Raw genomic sequence first — 19,648 nt, 5'->3', positions numbered from 1 at the left:
TTTCCCAAATTTATATATTAACTGTTACACTTTACACACGTTTTCATTAAAAGAATGTAATAAAGATCTAAATTGTTATAAGTCAATAACGTCTTGTGTATAAAAAATCTAAACAACTTAAAACAATAACAACTTATGTAGTTTTATAAAAATATATTAAAAGTATACTATCCTTTATAAACATAAAGAGGAAGACAAGAGTACAAAATATGAAATTCAATAAGTAAACTTGTATTGAAGTGTGGATAGACAGAGAATAAAATACTTTTTCCATGCCAAAAATGTTTAAAATGAAATTCTTGTCAAGTTAGACTTAAGAGCTGCTCTCTTGAAGTACACAATTGTAAAAATTAGATATAATACAATAATATATTATAAATCACACACAGAACACAATTTTATAAATTACATAGAGCAAGATGTAATTTTATGAATGCATACAGAAAACGATTTATGTACAGGAAATATAACTTTATAAAATTATGATATTATTCAATAATAATGTAATAACAAAGTATTCAGAGAAAACTTATGTCTAAACATTATACCAACTTGAATATAAGACTGTTTAGTGCAGGTAGTGTTACTAATTAATTTACTTTGTAACTCACTGATGTTGAGACTATTGAACACTGTGTTTACAATCCAGTGATGTCAAGACTGTGATATATGTATAAATAACTATAACTAGATGAATGAAAAAAGAGTAAAAGTCACATGAGAGAGAACTTCTGTCACAGAAAAGTTAGACTTTGTAAAGTTAACTGTTGTGGAAGTGAATGGTTGGTAAGTTAGGGTGACATTTAAAGTTTAAAAGAGATAAGGAGAATAATATGTCTCATAAAAGGGTGTTCTAAACCAATTGAACCCACATATGTGGACTTCAACAAAAGAAAGATGATAATTGGAAGTACAAAAAACAGAATAATACTGAAAGTTAAGGATACAACCATAGTAGCTCATGAGATATCATGATACTACTGTGATTAAAAGAAATAAAAGTTAAGCTTGTCAACTGAATTCTAAAACAGTTGAATTGGCTTAAGTGGACTTTGGACAATAAAAGAAAACTGTATAGTGTCTAAAATACAAATATTATCTCCATAGTGTAAATAATTTTGTACATACATTTAACTTGTTTCAAACATATATTATTTTAAAAAACAAGTGGAGTGCATGTGTTCATTTTTTGTCAATTTCACTGCCAGCAAGTCAGAGATACCTACTGTAGAAAATTTCATGGTCCAACACACTTATAAATTTACATCACTATTAAGTACGTTTACAACATTTGGTAAGCCACAGCCATGATTACACAGTGGTAAGTTGTGGTAGAAGAAAATGAGAAGGACAGTGGAAATAGACAGACCAATATGTGCACAACTATAGTAAAAGTGCAAATAGCATGGAGATTACATGATATATAACCATGTCAAATTTTGATAAAAGAATGGAAAGAGGAGAGATATCTTCATGGATAGACCAGGAAAGATAGGCCTTGTGCAACACAACAACATTGTATCCAGCTAAAGTGAAGCCCTTTCAGATACCTTATGCAATGAAATACAGTGGAGTGCCGTTAAGCTGCAGTATTTGGGGGGTCAACCTGCTTAACCACGACTTAAGTGGTCTGCGGCTAAAACCTTTGTGACTGAAAAGCCGAAGTCGCTAACAGCTCAGAAACTGAAGTGATGTCTATTGGGTTTGTGGCTAATATTTATACAATTCCATAAAAATATCGGATTATCGAATTAAAAATAATACTTTAATTATTGATCACTTTTTTCACGGATTTACCGCGGATTAAGTTTAATGTATGGAGAGGTGTGATTCGGTAACAATGGCGGCCTCCATAAAGCTGGCATAGAGAGCGGATAAGGTAGATTAACGGTCGATTTCTACTGTAATATATTTTATTTATTTTCCAAATTAAAGCAAATCATTTTTAAATATCCCCTTGAAGTTATAAAGCCAGGATTAAATTCGTAAGCTGCGTTTTTGCACTTTCTTAAATTAGCGGTGAGCCACGATAATCCTCGCTCATATTTGTCATGTCAGTGTCAATGACAAGGAGAGTGTGAGAAACTTTAAAAAGCCAGGTGGTAGATTTAATACATCAAAAATTTTGGGACAAGACTTGCTACAGCGGCTTAAGCGATTTCGCGGTTTACTGGTCTGCGGCTTAATGGCGCGCTCCACTGTACCTTACAAAGCAAGAAGCTGAGGCAATGTTGGAAGCTGGAATTGTTAAGCCTTCAAATTTAGCCTACCATTTACCAGTTTTAATCACAAAAATTAGAGATAGGTTAACTGTTTCTAAATAAATTTCCAAAAGCTGAATCTTTTGATGAAGTTCAACTCTGAAACTATGGACAACCTAGAAATTATAAGGTCAGGTTCTCTTCAAAGATCAACCTCAGTAAAGGTTATTGCCAAATCCTAATGAAGACAAGATTTACAGAGAAGACAGCATTTTTAATACTAGATGGATGTTACCAATTTCAGCAGGTGCCAAGTCAACTCTGCAGAAACATTCAACTGTATGATAAGGATGATGCTGTGAAACACCACCAATATTAAGCACTATGCAGATGCCATCCTGACACTGTGAAATGGGAAGACTATATGAAGAAATGTAGAAAGCTGTTACAACATGTGAGAGCAGCAGGTCTCACCATCAGACCATCCAAGTACTACACCGAATATTATGTGCTGGGACTGAAAGACAGCCATGGAAAAGAAGATATTACAAATACAAGATACACTAGCTCTGACTAAAAGCAACAAGTCAGATCCTTTCTGGATTTAATTTGATATTACAGGAAATTCATCCCAAACTATATTGAAATTAGTGCATTGACTAACCTGACCAAGAAAGGCTTATCGAACAAAGTAAAGTAGAAATGATGACACCTGGTTGCATTCCAGACTTCAACAAACCATTGACTGTTTAGGCTGATGCTTCAGTCATTGAAATTGGGAAAGAGCTCTTACAATAATATAGAGATGGACCACTTCCAGTAATATATACCAGTAAAAAAGCTGTTAAGTAGTGAGAACTACTCTGTTACTGAATGAGCGTGTCTGGCCATCATACTTGCCATTAAAAAGTTCCAGAACGACCTGTACAGGAAGGAGTTCATCATCTGGACAGACCATTACCAACTGTGTTTGGGATCCTAGAGTGAAAGGATGAATCAAGCAGTATGAAAGAAGGGCAATACAACATGAGAAAATGCCCATTGAGAAAAAAAATGGACAATCCCACATGTGAACAATAAAGGACAACATTCCCAGATGAAAGAGTAATAAAGAAAGTTTGAAAAGGAGGAAACCAAGAAAGAGCTGGTCAATAATGTGCTATCAACAGAACTTGATAAGGGGTGTTATGGAACTTCAACAAGACACTGGGAGAGAGAGGGGGGGGACATGGCAGGAAACACATACAGAAATGAATAACACAAGCAAGATGGTGTATACAGCCAGACCGTTTGTTATGTGACCATTGGATCAAAAGAGCTCAGGTTACCAGATATTCCATAATTTGCAAACAAATGAAAATGGATGAGCCCAAATTAGGAGTGGAGAGAAAAGGAACAAATACAAGGGTCAGAAACAACCCAAAAATTAAGACATGCCTTTTCAGAGAAATTGTTTCTTAATTAACAATGAATGTATCTGTAGAAAAGGTAGAAGCAAAATGCAGCCACGTGTGCAGAATAGAAAAAAAACAAAGGCCAAGACTGTGAATGTAGCAAGTTAAAGCCCTCATAACATGGCTAGAGACATAAGGAGCAAGAGTCATGCCAAAAAAGTAGAACCTCAAAACAGTGTGTATTGTAATGATGGGATTACTGAAAAGTGATGAAAGACATCCAAGACATGGACCACCTTAATTTAAAGGTTGAGGGAAAACAACCTATTAAGACAGTGAAACTCCTTTATTTAGAACAAGGGAATCATCAGAAGTGGTTTAGAGAAGTACAAAGAGAAGATATCAGTCTTCAGGGTTCAACAAAGAGGTGGGAACAGTAACCCATAAAGGGAAAAATAACATTCTATAAGGCATTTAAAGCCAAAAGCTCTAACATTGTGTCATTGAGACAATGGTGCTAAGGATCAGAAAACAGAAGAAAAACAATAGGGAGAGAGGAATAGGAGGAAGAGACGATAGACAAAGAGTAGAAAGCAAAGTGATGAAAAAATCGGTTATGAAGTGAATAGAAAAGATAAAAAAAGCAATTCAACAGGAACCAAGTCAACTGGGTTCAAAGGTTAGAGGTAGCTTCCAGTAGAATAGACAAAGGATAACCCCCCTGGGAGGAGAGTATGGTCAAAGGAGGCAGAAAAAGTGAGAAGAGGAAATTATGAAATAAGTGTACATGGGTCAAGGAATGGTAAAGATGATAGAGTAAAGACAAGATAAAATGATGGCAAGAAACTTCCACCCAAGGCTCCAAGGAAAGAAGAGCATCTTGAAGACCTCATGGCAAATGAGTGGAGCAAGACGTAAGTCATGTATGGAAGACTGGGGAATGTAAATAACAGAGAAAAAGGTGTCACACACAAATAGATCTCACTTGCACAGAAACCATGAAAAGAAACAATTATAAATTTCATGAAATTCATATTATCATAAAGATAGTAACTTGATAAAATAGATTAATGAATGAATCAAAGATTGCACAAAATCTTTCAAAATTAAAAAAATGAATGTGCCTAAATTATGAACAAAGATAATTTCAAGTGCAAGTTCTTGTAGGGACCCATGAGCACGGACGATGTATGACCTTCTTACTGGTGAAGGGATATTACTACATGATGACTGTGTTATGTACAAATGGAATTCATGTCAAAACATGTGATTTAGGTGGGAAATAGTTCAAGGTTAGTGGCATGAGCAAAAACTCAGAGTAGGCACACAAGAATTACTACTGTATGCAGAGTTAAGTGGATTGTTTAAAAATGATTATATTATCACTCAAAAAAAAATTACGTTTTCATCATATATATATTTACTACATATATCATGTAGTAAAAAATTCAGAATTAGAGCAACAAGAAATCAACAATAATTCTTACAGCTCTAATAGTTGGTCATTGAGAAACGTAAAGCATTTTAAACACATCATTCATGATAGAAAAACGCCTAGGTTCAAGAAGTCTTGATAGAAGTGAAATGGTAAATCTTATAACCCAAGTGGGTTGGTAAAAGTGTTGAGCAACTGGGAGATCATTTTCAGTGTTAATAGAAGACTTAGGGTTGTTGAAATGTTCTCTAATGGTTGTTTATGTCGTACATTTTAATGACTGCATTTTTTTTACACTGTGTAATAAAAATGGTGTTTTTTGTTTAACAACTGATTTCTTTCTCTAAAGTTTCTTTGTTTGTACATGTCAGAAAATGAGTTAGTGGTTTTTATGAACTTGCAGGTTTGACAAAAGGCTTTATTGCATGGACAACACTCATTTTTTGAGTAAGATGTTATTCATTTTTCTGTGAACATGGATACCTTTTAGAGTTCTGTTTTTTTGGAAGGAGGCAACAAGAACTTCAGGAAATATCTGTTTATGACAATGATTGAGCTGTAGAACATAAATGTGATGAGCAGTAATAATAAGAGAAATTCTATTTGAAAGTTTAGTATTACTTGGGATTGCTCATCTAAATACTGTTAAACCTTTCATAATTAACATGGATCCTGGAATCAGTGATCTACATTCATTGGTTTCATCAGAAAAATAACTTTATTCATTAATTAGTTTTATGAAGACCAAATTTCCTAAAACTTACCATTTTTTAAGATAATTTTTCGTACCTGTTTTTATAAACTGATTAGTATATTTTTATCAGTCAATCTCCAGGTGTCATATTTATTTTACTTGAGCACAATTTTATATATATTCACATATTTAGCCATTTCTAAACTAAAATATCCAAAACAACTTTTCACATACACTCTTGCCAAACGCTACATTGTACCAGAAATAAAACGCTTACAATAGTTCATAGAAAAATAAATGTTTCCTGGAAAACCAAATATACCTGTCACTCTTCGATTATACCACCACACCCATTTTAAAGGTCAACCTTTCAAAAGTGCTTGGGTTACAGGATTTCTATTTCAAAAATAATACCATAATAGTTAGTAGTCTTTTATGATAAGATACTTTTTTAGTTAGTTAATTTTGAAGATAATACTTCTTGAATATAGTCAGTTATTAAACTAAACAGGTATTAAATTTATGATACAACAAAATGTTTTGTTACCAACTGGAATATAGAAAGTTTAATAACTAAAATATCAGAAAGCTCACAAATAAGTCTGTTTTTAATATTTATACATTATGAGTGTCAGTATCAGTTTTTTAAATAGATGAATGTGTTTCATGGTAACCACAAGTTTCATCACATGTTAAGTATACCATCACTGAGATGTTTTGAGAGAACAAACCAAATGCATCACCTTTTACAGTTACAAATTTATATATGATCTACACATGTCTGACTGTTAAGTTTTTAAATGACAAAAAAATGTATTTTCTGTGTGTTTAATGGTTAAAAACAACATTAAATAGAAGTCTTTTATAACTTAGGTACTTTTCATCCAAGTGGTATAGTAAACAAGTTAGAAAATCTTGATTTTCTGTATTAGAACTTACTATATTAGTGGGGGGTTTCTTCTTAAAAATGCTTAACAAGTTTGCAATTTTTTGTAAATTAGTTCTGTTCAAGCACAAATCAAGATTTAAACATCTACAGTTTGTATTTATTACCACCAGTTGAGAGTACTTGTCAAAGAAGCAAAAATTATACAAAGGACAACATTAAATAATGTTCCTCTTCCCTTCTTTGTTACTAAATCCCTATTAATCTCATTAGATAATAATTGTGTACCCTACTTTGTGGAAAATAATAACTGATTCCTTGAACTGATCAATTACACTCAACCCATTAGTACCACACCTTTTACAACCCATACAAGAAAAGCACATGCTTACTTCTTAACATTTTTTCAACCACAACATTATTCTAATGTTGTATCATTGTTAATTTTTTCTTTCACTCTGGGTTTTTTTTCACTAATTTTTAAATTACCCTTAATTTCACATGACAGCCTTCATCTTTTTAACAGTTGCCATTTTTAGTTAAACAATTTATTTATCTTCATTATTTGAACAAAATAAACATACTAGAACATTACTTAATAAATATTTGCAACATCACAACATCTTGCAATTTTCTACCATATTCACTAAATAGTAAACTTGTACAATTTGATGACCATTTTTTATTTGGTAAACATTTTAAAAATATGTTTACAAACACTGCAACTTAATAAAATCATAATGTGTTTATTAAAAAGTAAAAACAGTAATTATAAACAGAGCATCAACAAAATAACTTTATTATGCTTTAAACAATCTCAAGTTATGCAACCTCTTTGCTTCATACAACATACATTTCAGTGTATAGGTATATTATTAAACCTGATGATGACAAACCCTTTTCCAAACACTATACATTCATTATCATGTTAAACTTTTAATAAGATTTGTTATCAGTTCAACCAATCTTTGAACTGTATAAGCTTACTTACCTTATGTAAAGTTATCATATATTTTCTCTTTGAAGAAAATTTCTATAGCTTTAAAATATAATTTTATACACAAATACATTCAGAATTCACAACAAAAGAAACTTTACAAAGCTATAAAAAACAACCTATATTTTAACTTTATCAACACATGATAGTCTATGTGCTATATCCAAGCATATTTAAACTTTCTCAACAATTGTTATCATAGCAAGAATAGTTTCTCTATTTCTTTTATGAAGAGGGGGTCCAATTAGACTTCTAGTAGTTTAATTAATAAGTGTACATCACATTCACTGTTTTTATTATTTATACCTGTGTTACAAGTAATTAGTGATAAAATTAATTTGAAAGTCTATTATTATTAGTTCATATAGGTTGTAATGAACAACTTAAAATCTATATCTTTATTTCTACTAATGTGATCAATTGGAAAATAAAAACAAACATTTTAAACTTTAATTGAAATAAATTATTATATTTTGAAAGGAAAACCATGTCTACACCTCTATTCACATTTTAGTGTTTCCAAACATCAATCTGTTTTCAATTCTTTTTTGTCACTTGAATTTTTACTTATTTTGGATATCAACAGTACTAAAACATTTGTGACATTATAAGTTTCAAACAATGAAAAACAGATTTTAAAGTAGGCATATGTTACAAGAGCTACAAGTGTCATAAATATAAGGGCTACAAATGATGTAAGAAATAATAACCATAAATAGTTATTTCAAAATTTGGGTTGAAATAAAGTTTTTTATTATCATTTAGAGAAAAAAGGTAATTTTTTTATAACTTCATTACCAAAATGTCTGGTGCATATAGCTTAGTTGCTTTGCACCGTAAATTGCCAAGCTAACCAACCAACAATGAAAATGTCTAAACCCCTCCATTATGCATTATAAATTCCGAAAAATAAACACTTTCTTTAAAGAAAACAAATCTCCATAAAGTCTAGAATGCATGCACACTGTTAATTTCTGGAAAAAAAACCAAGGCCTGATAATTTACCAGGGAAACATTAAGTTGATGTTCATATTATTGTATTCATAAGTCAACGGCTGAAGCTACACCTGACTGTTATAGATTCAAAATAAACTAAATTCAAATAAATAATAATAAAGGTAATTAATAGACCAATCAAACAGATATTGAAACCTAATATTTATTTTCAATGCTATTGACTGTTTTCCTAGTCAAATGAAGGGGGGAAATGGAGGGAGGAGTTAAGACCCCACAGATAAAAACATTAAATGATACACACATTACTTTTCAAAAGAGAAAAAAAAAAAAGAAAAGCCAGAGGGATGGGGTTTCAACTGCCTTGATCTCTACCTTAAATTAATGTCTATTCAAATATAATATTAAACAATATTATTATTAATCTCTGAAAAATGTGCATAAAGTTTACCCCTATGGATCCCTTCACCTCACCTGCATTCTCTCATACAGAACTGAAGAATACAGTTATTAAATACTAAAAATATGAATGACTGGACCACTTGGGCTCCTGTCCTAGATCTGCTCACACTTATACAACTTTAAATTATAGTGATACAATTGTAAAGCAAAAACATCACAGTGTGAGAAAAAAAAAATCAAAATACAATAAATTTACACCTAATTATTTAAATAACCAGAGAGTTGACAGTCAATGGTTCAAAATTGGTGCAGTGATAGATAGCTTCTGTAGCTTTGCAATAACAATGACAGGAATAGTAAATTTAATGGCAATGGAAGTCATAAAGCATCCCCACACCTGCCTCTTATGTAAGTTTGTACCTAACAAATATTTTGATCTGGATATTTGGAATAACTAGAAACATTAATTTCAATTAGTTTATTACTTTCATGACAACTGATTTATTCATAATTTTGATTGATTGCTAAAATAATTATCACAAACACTTATTTTGATTGGTTAAATGACTCAGTTCTTCTGTAAGCAGATGCATGTTAACATCACATAAGCAAAGAAATCACAAGTTTTACTGATGAAGACAATTAAACTTAAAATGAAAAACATTTTATAACATACAATACATAAGGCAAGACATGAACTAGTAAATGTTGTTACTAGTATATGGATGCAGGCAGTGTGTATGGGTAAGAAGTTTCACTGATCTCTCAGTTCCCACTAAAGTGAATACATACAAGTTTGATCCATAGTTCACATCCCCACAAAGATAGAATACATTTAACTGCAAGAAATGTGAGGTGAAGAACATGTGAACTGCTTGCTCCAAACCTGAAAAGGAGAAGGCTAGGCCCAAATGAGGTTGAAAAGAAGAAAACTACCCAAATGAATGGGTTGTTGAGAGGAGTTAAGAATGGATTTCCCCCACTGTCATGAGGAATCCTCCCTCTATTGTATCTTGTAGAATCAGTGGAGTGTGGTCTATGGACTGTGAATGAGTAGAAGCAAACATTATCTAGTTATTCATAGAGAGAAGAGCACAAATTATCATAGAGTAAAAAAAGAACTGAGGTTTGTCCAAACAAACAGGAAAGTTCTGAAATGGAAAACATGATTTAGAGCAATGAAGTGGACACTGGGGAAGAATATTAAATTGTGGATTATGAAGGGAAAATGGTTAAGCACATAATTAACAATTTTGAAAAATAAAAGAATTATATGTTACTCGTAGTAATAATTGCAACTTACAAACAATCTAGGCTAAACATACCTAGTTAAATTACTAATAATGAACTAACAAAGCCATGAAATCTGTTGAGACCACAAAGTATGTAAGATTAATGTACTTGCAAAATGATTAAATATATCTTGTAATAACACAATTAATAATCAACATCTCATTTACAATTAATTTAAAATAACTTCGATGATAAAGGACACATAAATATCTAACTTACCAAAATCCAAACATTAATGACATGAAATACTCAATTCTCCCATGTGTAAATAAGAGTAAAGCCACACAAATGACATCTGAGTCACAACTACCACAGGTATATCAACCAGATTTGAAGTATGGTAAAGTTTATCAACATGTACCAGTCCCCTGGTAGAACTGGTATCAAAAGAAACAAAAGTATGAGAAGAGCAATTCTCTCCCAAAGCAAACAACTTGGAAGCATGAAAAGTAGTGGAAAACTAAAACTCCTGAAATGGTGTGGAGTGTGACAGACTAAAATAAAAAGTGTTAAAAACAAAGAAAAACAGAGAGTCCAAATGTCTTCTCATTGATTATATTCTCACTTAGAAACATTGTTTTACTGAAAAGAAGAAGAAATCACTGGCTAAACCCATGAATCTAATTTCCTGAAAATTAAAGTCTGCATATAACATTGAACTAAATTCCTGGGAAATCTTACCAGAAGCATGTTCAGCTATAATGGGAATTTCTATTGTCAACACACTGATCATATATTACTGCAGCAGTAATTTGGTTTATCAACATATTAAATACCCAGAGCTCTCATGATTGTGAACAAATGTTCTTAATGTAAGGTTCAGGGAAAAGAGGAAAAATATCAAAGACAGGAATTTTGTTTCTTTTGTTGTTGTGGTTTTATTTCTGAAAATATTTTTGACTATTTGAAAGCTGCAGGAATATTCTTCTATGACATCATATGTTTATTCTGATTTATCAAGTGCAGTATGTAATAATTAACTGAAATCCAAATTATTTATTAGATAGAAATTCATCTTGACCAAAAAATATAGAATTTAAACTTTTTATATTTGAAAAGAAAGATATAAACCCTTAACAGAATTAGATTTATCTACATTAATTTTCTGAAAGGTACAACTGAAGATTGCCATTTAAACTCTTAAAACACTTCAGTAGTTTAACACTAATAATACAAACACAGAAAACCATACAGTTGATTTAAAAGACCTTTATACTTTACGTTGTTAACAGATAATAGATGCACAGATAAAAAAATAAACTGCATGACCTTCATCTCTCAAGTCTACATAAATACTCTTCTTTTCACTCTCACTTTCAACATCATCGTGGGAAAACTTGCATTTGTCACCTTTCTTACACTGTCTTTACTTATAAAAAACATACAGTACAGATTTAGGATCAGTTCCTGAAATTAAAATAGTTATATCACCTTTCTGCAAGAGATGAATATAACTGAACTGTAGCCATGTTGAGAGTAACAAGATAAAACACTTCAGTGATGTAGTGTGTGATTTACGTTGATTGATTTTGTGTTTTATAGCACAAAGCAGCTTGGCTATCTGCACCAAACATCCAGTAAAAAATTAAAAATAAAGTAAATGTAGTAAAGTACACAAAATGAAATGAAGGTAAAACAAAACATCATTGAAAAACAGAAAAAGTATAAAACCAATGTTGACATCTAGTCTACAATGTTAAGAGAGAAAGCAAAGTAAAAGAAATTCTAAAGGACTTTCTTTAGCAAAATGGTAATGATCATAACCCGTCAGGAAGACTAACAGGTAAGTTCAAGAACCACCGCCAGTCACCTAAAGTTAGCCTTTCCAGTCCTGGTTCTGGGTTATGTGTCATAGCAGCCATTATCAAAATGTAAAATAATAGAAGTTTTAAAAGACATTAGCAAAATCGTAATAACGAGTAGCCAAATGTCCAGTAAGAAGGTAAAAGTAAATGTAGTAAACTTTGAAAAAGTAAACGAAGGTAAAAACAAAACAGCAATTAAAAACAGAAAACTGCATAAAACCGATGTTGACATCCAGTCCATAAAGTTGTAAAGAACTTCTGTAGCAGAATGGTAATGATCATAACCCACCAGTAAGACTAACTGGCAAGTACCAGAACCACCGTCAATCATCTGAAGTTGGTCTTTCCAGTCCTGGTTCCGGGTTATGTGTCATTATGGCTAGTACCAAAGGGTAAAGTAATAAAAGTTTAAAAGACATGCAGCAAAATGGGAATAACAACTCGCCAGGATGACTAATGGGTAGTTCAAACGGATAGTTAAAACAGCAGCGTTAGTCACCTGAAGTTGGCCTTTCCAGTCCTGTGTTAAGTTATTTAATGTTCTGGCCATTTTTCAATGTCAAATTGAACTAGAGAAAATGAAACTGTAAAAGCGAACTGCAATTAAAAGGTGAAATGAATAAATATTCAAGACTTAAATGAGATTAAAAGATTAATGGCCATTAAAAACTAAAAACTTTATCAAGGTGGACAGTGTCACCATCACCAATAACACTGTCCAATGTTACAGATAAACCCTGGGAAAAACATGGTTAAAATAGTGCCGTCGTTGAGAATCGTAACGATGGCAAGAAAGTAAAATGTGGCTGATAGTGATTTGAGTGTTACACAAATTACACACTGGTGCATCAGTTCCAGATAAAAGAAAATGATAAGTTAAAAAACTGTGACCAATGCGTAGTCTAGTTAAAACAACTTCCTCCTTCCGAACATTACGAAAGCTAGATGGCCAAAGCCCAATATGGGGTTTTATTTGAAAAAGCTTGTTGTCACGTTGTTCACTCCAAGTGGACTGCCAGCTGGCATGGAGCCGAGCCTTGAATACAAGACCATAGTTCATGTATGGAACAGGCACAGTGGTGATAGTGTCAGAGCAGATAGATTAAGCTGCCCTGTCTGCAAGCTCGTTCCCGTAAATACCAACATGGCCTGGTATCCAGAAAAACTGGATAGAAGTAGCAGTTAATGAGAAATGGGCCAGTCGGTTTTGAATATCAGCGAGAACAGGGTATGAGGCAACGTGTAGCGATTCCAGGGCCAGTATAGAATTAAGCGAGTCAGTATAAATAGTGCAGTTGGAGTACTGCTCAGCTTCAATGTGATCTAGGGCAAGAGATATTGCATACAGTTCAGCAGTGAACACAGAAGCTGTAGAAGGGATTCTTTGCGCAACTACTGAACCACAGCAAACCATAGCAGAGCCCACTGAATTACCTGATTTGGAAGCATCTGAAAAAATGGGAACGAAATGATTGTTTGAAAAATGTTCATTAAATAAACGACGGTACTTTCAAGCTGGAGTATCTGCCTTTTTCAAATGACTGAAAGAAAGGTCACATTTGGGGTCTGTAATAAGCAATGGTGGGATGGGCTGACCTGTGGAATCTGCATTGTTATCCAATTAAGCCAGGATACGAAGGTCAAATGGAGCAATGGCAGATCATCTGTTCTGAAAAAAGTACAGCCCACCGAGGAAGGAAAACACACACCCAGGTGGGATGCTTTGGTAGGGAATGAAGTTTTGAATAATATAGTAAAGATAGTTGCAAATGGCGAAGGTGCAGAGAAGGTTCATGAGATTCAATGTATAAGCTTTGAACTGGAGAGGTACGGAAAGCTCCAGTGCAGAGTCGAAGTCCTTGGTGATAAATGGGGTCTAGCATCTTCAAAGCTGAGGGTCTGGCAGAGCCACAGACCACTGATCCATAGTCAAGTTTTGATCGAATAAGAGCATGATATACCTTTAACATAGAACATCGATCTGCTCCCCAACTGGAAGGAGAGAGAGGACACGAAGGATGTTCAGCGCTCTTGTGCATTTGACCCGTAGCTGCTTTAAGTGTGGTATAAATGTCAGCTTATGGTCAAAGATAAGCCCCAAGAACTTGGTCTCAGGGACCACTGGCAGCAAAACTTCACCGATATGAAGTACAGGATCAGGGTGAAGTTGTGAAATGAAGTGCAGCAGCATATGTCTGAGATGGAGTGGTGGGCAGCAATTTCCGAGCCTCAGGATAACTGATGTTATGAATCGTTTTCAAATGCTGCACCTCTTTTTCCTCTAACCATTTTGGGCAAGAACGAAAGAAGGAAGGGTGAGAACCATTGCAGTTGACATAATTTGGGTCCATGTCACATTCATAGGCATTGTGGTCCTTGCCACCATGACGAGCACATGTCAGGGAACCACGACATGATGTCTTTGAGTGGCCCGAACCTCTGACATTAGAAACATGGGAGAGGGTTTGAAATGTATGGCCTTACCCTGCAAATTAGATAACCTGCCTTGATGATGGCAGGTGCACGTGATGATGTAAATGTCAAAACAAGGGTATCTGTTGGCAGTGTAACTCCATCTTTGCAAGTGGAGATGCACCTCACTGCAGAAACTCCTTGAGCGGAGAGCCCAGCAAGAATCTCTGACTTGGGGACATTCTTCAAATCCCTCTCAACAATAACTCCTCGTGATGAATTCAAGGTAGCATGAGGGGTAACCTCAATAGGTATATCTCCAATTGCCGTTGAATTCAAGAGGAGTTCACTGTGGTGGGATGTGGATGTTTCAACCAATATGTCTCCAGATCGAAGCTTCTTTACTGACTTTGGAGAACCAGCAAGACCCTCTAGTCCCTTCTGAATTAAAAAGGGGGATAATTGCCCTGAAGGTTTTTCTGAAAGAGAATGTAATATTAGAAAATGAGGTTCATGTGTTACAGATGTTGAAGATAGCTGCTCAAAGTCTTCAAGACGTGGTCGCTTACCTATTGACTGTATTGTATTTAAATTTTTCGAAGGAGGATCCATAGGAAAAAAAAGAAAAATTTTGGTACCCACTGACCCCACCCACCATGGAGCCCTACGAGGGGACGCACTACAAAGTCATGCAAGGACAATGCAGCAATGCTAGGGTTTCGTGAGCACGATACCCAAACACCAGCATCAGGCGCAATGTCCACAACACCTGTTGAGAACTTCCAACACTGGTACTTGGTTGACTCTAGCCCAAGTGAACCAGCCGATTGACCCAAGGGGGACCACCCAAAGGCCGCCCGTTGACAGGAATTCAAGGCCAAAGTGGTGTGTTAGGGTTGGACCCCTCAACCACCAGGATCCTCTCCTCCCCTTCACGGGTCACCATGCACAGCAAACACGTGGGTGGATGTTTAGATCCAAGAGAAGGTAACCAGACAGAACAGAACCTTCCCTGGGAGGTTCCCTCACCACGTACAGGAATATACACCGAGGGGGATGATGTGCATAAAGCAGACTTTTATCACTTGTTTTTTTCACCCTAAGAATATCAGTGACTTAACTGTTGAAAAACACACAAAAATTATGAAAACTAATTTAATATTAAAGATAGCTATGTACAGTATAAGAATTCATGCTTTCAGTTAATATGTACACAATACTTGTACCACACACTTGTTACATAAGTTGTTTTAATTTTTAAAGTTATAAAAACAGATAAAATGTACCAACATGCATTTTTAAAATGTATAAAAATAACATTCATTAAAGTTACAGTAATATAATAGCTTATGCTTTTTTGTTTTGAATGAGTTTTAGCGATGTAAACAATTTCATTGTACTTATAAAGCCAATTATTGTTGGTTAATCACAATTATCTACCTGATTTATGTCTCTCTAAGTGTTATAACTGCAGAACTCATATGGAATAAAACTGTATTTCTTTCCAACCACTCCTTAAAAAAATATTTAACTCTCACTGATAAAGAATAAATATTTATAATTACAAGTTGTACATTAGCACAATTTTAGTGCCAGACTTTAAAAAAAAAAGCTGAAAAATAAATATTTAGAACCTTAAATGGGTGAAATTGTAAACCTGATGTTCCAAATATTAGAAATTCTTTTATATATGACTAATGCTAAAAAATTCCTAACTTATGGTAGGATTTCAATGTCAGGGAAATGTATCTCTAAAAGTAGAAAGCAAAGAGGTTCCATCTTTAAACACATTTAAGACTACATATCATTATGATGTATTTCAGTTTCTTTATAATACATAAGGTTTAAAAACCATAATAATTCTGGAAAGTATTTTAACTTTTTCTTGAATAACTCAGTTTGAAAGATTCAACTTATGTTATTTGCTATCTCTAAGAAATAATATCTTAAAAACCTTTATGACCTACTTAGACAGCCAGATCATTGACGTACCCAAAGATAATCTGTATTGATAACACTTTATGTAGTAATTCTTAAAAGTCTTCAGTTAACTATAAAATCCTATGTTTTTTAGTACTATTAAACCTCACATTGACATATTCTCATGCTCATTTTACACCACTTCAAAACAAGCAAAAGCAACACTGGAGAAAAAAAGAAAAATCTTTGTATTTATATGTTTACAAAAACATGCCATATCAACATGTAGGGAGAGGTTAAGTGATTAACAATATATCACGTACTTCGTGATGACAAGAAACCAACTTGAAGTGAAAATGTATTTCAGAACAACTGTTGCAATCTCCTCCTTTGTTAATCTGAAGATGACCTAAGAAGGTCAAAACATTGTTTTCAGTTTTATTTTGGTATAACCAGTTGTCCTGAGATACATATCACGTACTTGTTATGTTACTGGAAAGTCACACAACAATAGGAATATACAAATTTCAGAATTTCTTGCTCACACTCTCTATCAAATTACATAGAAATAACTTATGAGAAAGCTAGTCTAATCTAGCATTTGTATTAGGTAAAAATAAAATAAACCTTTATACTCCATACACAAATTATACTTCACAACAATTTTTTTGAAATTTTTTGCTTCCTGAAAAGGTTTTGCTGATTGTGGCAGGTATCTGGTGGGTATGCACAAATATAGTTTTGGTTTTGTTTCATAACATACAAACTTTGAGAAATAGACAGTTTACTGTTTACTGGCAATAACTTATTTAATTGCATTTATGTTTGTAATACACTATTAAGTTCAACATAATTAAAAGTGTTTTGCTCCTGATTTTTGTTTGTATTCAATGTCCTGTGCATCACGTTGCAGTGTCCAACAGTAGTCGGCAAGCATTGACAAATTCCAGTTGCCCTGATATTGTTTTCCCATTGTAGCAAAACTGAAGATTTCAATGAAACTGTACATAATGGGCAAATGTGGATGTGATTTTCATTATCAGCAGCCAAAAATCTATAAGGAACACCCAACAGTGTTCAAGATGCAAAAACTTTGTTGTGCAGTGTTATCTAACATTAACTTCATTCTCCACAAGCAAGGAAAGGTGACAGAAAAAAACCTATTTCTTAATATAAAGAGTAGTATTTTACCTTTCTCATCTTTCTGTGTTGTTACAGATTTTAATGTCAAGTTCAGGTCCTCAATTTCCTTCTTTTTTCTTCCTACTTGTTGATCTACCTAAGGTAATGTGAGTAGAGTGTGATTACTCTTCTACTACCAAGAATTTGTTTGAACCTTTGTATCAATAACTTTAATAAACATGGCATACTATTTCATTGATTAAGTAAACAAATTATGCATTACAAAGATAGAGTTTTAAAATATTCAAAACATATTATCCAATATACGTTCATTAAAAATAAAGAAAATGTGACAGCTGTTAAGATGAAAACTACACTTTATGAATTTGACTTTAATGCGGTACTTATAAGATAACTATATGGAAGTATGATTTTACAAAGCCTTTCATACTGTTTTTCTTCATACTTTCCTGCAGACAATGTTGATGATAATTATGAAATTACAAAGTGTTAAAGACATGTTAAAAGGCCATCACAAAATTTTGCAGTTTCAAACACTGGTAAAAGTTAAGGTAGCCTTGGACACCTTGTTAGACTAATATTTTGAATGCTAATGCACTGTCTTCTCATGATATTAAAGCAGTAAAATGAGATAAATAACACCCAGAATTTGCCTTTACCAGACCCAACTTAAATACATCTGCTCTATTCAGGATGTGTGTGCATGTGTTGGTGTGCATCACCACTGAAAATACCCCAAATCAGTCATTTTCTGACCTCAACAAAGTATTTGGTTATTTCAAAATCAGATTTGATACACTAGCCAAAGAATACTATAAAAAAACAGAAACAAGAAACAGTCTCATCTTTACCTGACACACCATCTCATGTGCACCAGACAAAACAATATCACCAAACAAGAAGCATCACAATGTAATTTGAAAAACAATTAGTCAACATGACGATAATCCATCATTACTACACAACCTGTGTGAGAAAATTAGTCACTCATACAATCAGCAGAACTTCACAAGTAGCATGGAAATTTCTAAGGCAGACATAAAAAGACAGCTTTCTGTGCAAGACGTGAACTGCCTCTAAAAAGATTAATTTTTGATTACTGAATATTGAAGATAGTAATAATTGGACACACAAGTTGATTATTTTCATAAAATTAATTGATTACTTTGCATGAAACAAACTGATGTAATCAATTCTCATAGGTATACAATTGTATTTCATTCTGATTAAAAAATTTTGAAATTTAACTATGAATCTTGCAACAATAAGTTATTTTTTTATCTGGCCTTACGCTGAGCAATATACATCTAAATCAGATAGTCAAAGTGAGACAAACTTTCTCTGGCAAAATTTGTTACATATTATTGGCATATGAGAAAAATTTTGTATCGTCAGATTTAATTGCATTTCCAGTCATGTTCATAAGATCATCTGAATCTCTTGGAAGTAATGTAGTACAAAGAATTCTTAATCCTGCCATGCAGAATGCAAGCAATCAACTGCTCTTTTCAAGAGCACTGAAACTTGATGCTTTTCATAGAGCTTCTTGATTTGGAAAGTTTAATGTTGTTGTGGATTCAATACCAAATTGAATCGGCATTGCTCCTGTGCCATGTTGAAATACCACAATGTCTTGCTTTTACACTTCAATTCTTGGATTATCTGCATCATTCATTCAGTGTCACAAACTCTATGGGATCCTCAGAAGTTCTGCTAGACATTTCATCTTCATCACTCTCCAGTGGAATAGATGAATCAGTCCTTCATTTTCTCTTTCTTCATACTTTTAATTTACCTTGCAGCTCTTTCACACCTGCTTTTTGTGTCATTTTGACCTCTAAGTCTGAACCATTGCATCTACACTGTCACTTTGAACTTACAAGCCACTTTCTTCTTTTCCTGTATTAATGTTACTTTATCAATAGAGGATCAGTACACTTAATCACTGAATGTTGTAGCATGTTGATATCTGTTTTGTAGCCAGCTGGAGATCCAGTTTTCACAAACTGTGTAACAGGTGTCTGTTTTTTAGCCAATGAGGATTTGGTAAAGTCATCAGCCAATAAACAAAATATCCAGATTGACAGCAAAGTACAATTATCTACCCATGTT

General features: G+C 33.4%; 1 protein-coding gene across 3 annotated transcripts in view; it reads right to left on the bottom strand.

Annotated features, from left to right (window-relative positions):
• The window catches only part of LOC143242409 (uncharacterized), a 343,467-nt gene that overhangs the window by 303,696 nt on the left and 20,123 nt on the right, over positions 1–19,648 (bottom strand). For all 3 annotated transcript variants that reach the window (XM_076485769.1, XM_076485768.1, XM_076485771.1), the window contains exon 5: positions 17,585–17,668. In XM_076485769.1, the coding sequence (XP_076341884.1) occupies positions 17,585–17,668 (84 nt within the window). The remainder of the gene's footprint in view (positions 1–17,584; positions 17,669–19,648) is intronic.

This window comes from Tachypleus tridentatus, unplaced genomic scaffold (assembly GCF_004210375.1).
Source record: "Tachypleus tridentatus isolate NWPU-2018 unplaced genomic scaffold, ASM421037v1 Hic_cluster_2, whole genome shotgun sequence".
Lineage (NCBI taxonomy): Eukaryota > Metazoa > Arthropoda > Merostomata > Xiphosura > Limulidae > Tachypleus > Tachypleus tridentatus.
The sequence above is the reverse complement of the archived record's forward strand: the minus strand, read 5'-3'. Positions and strand labels throughout refer to the sequence as shown.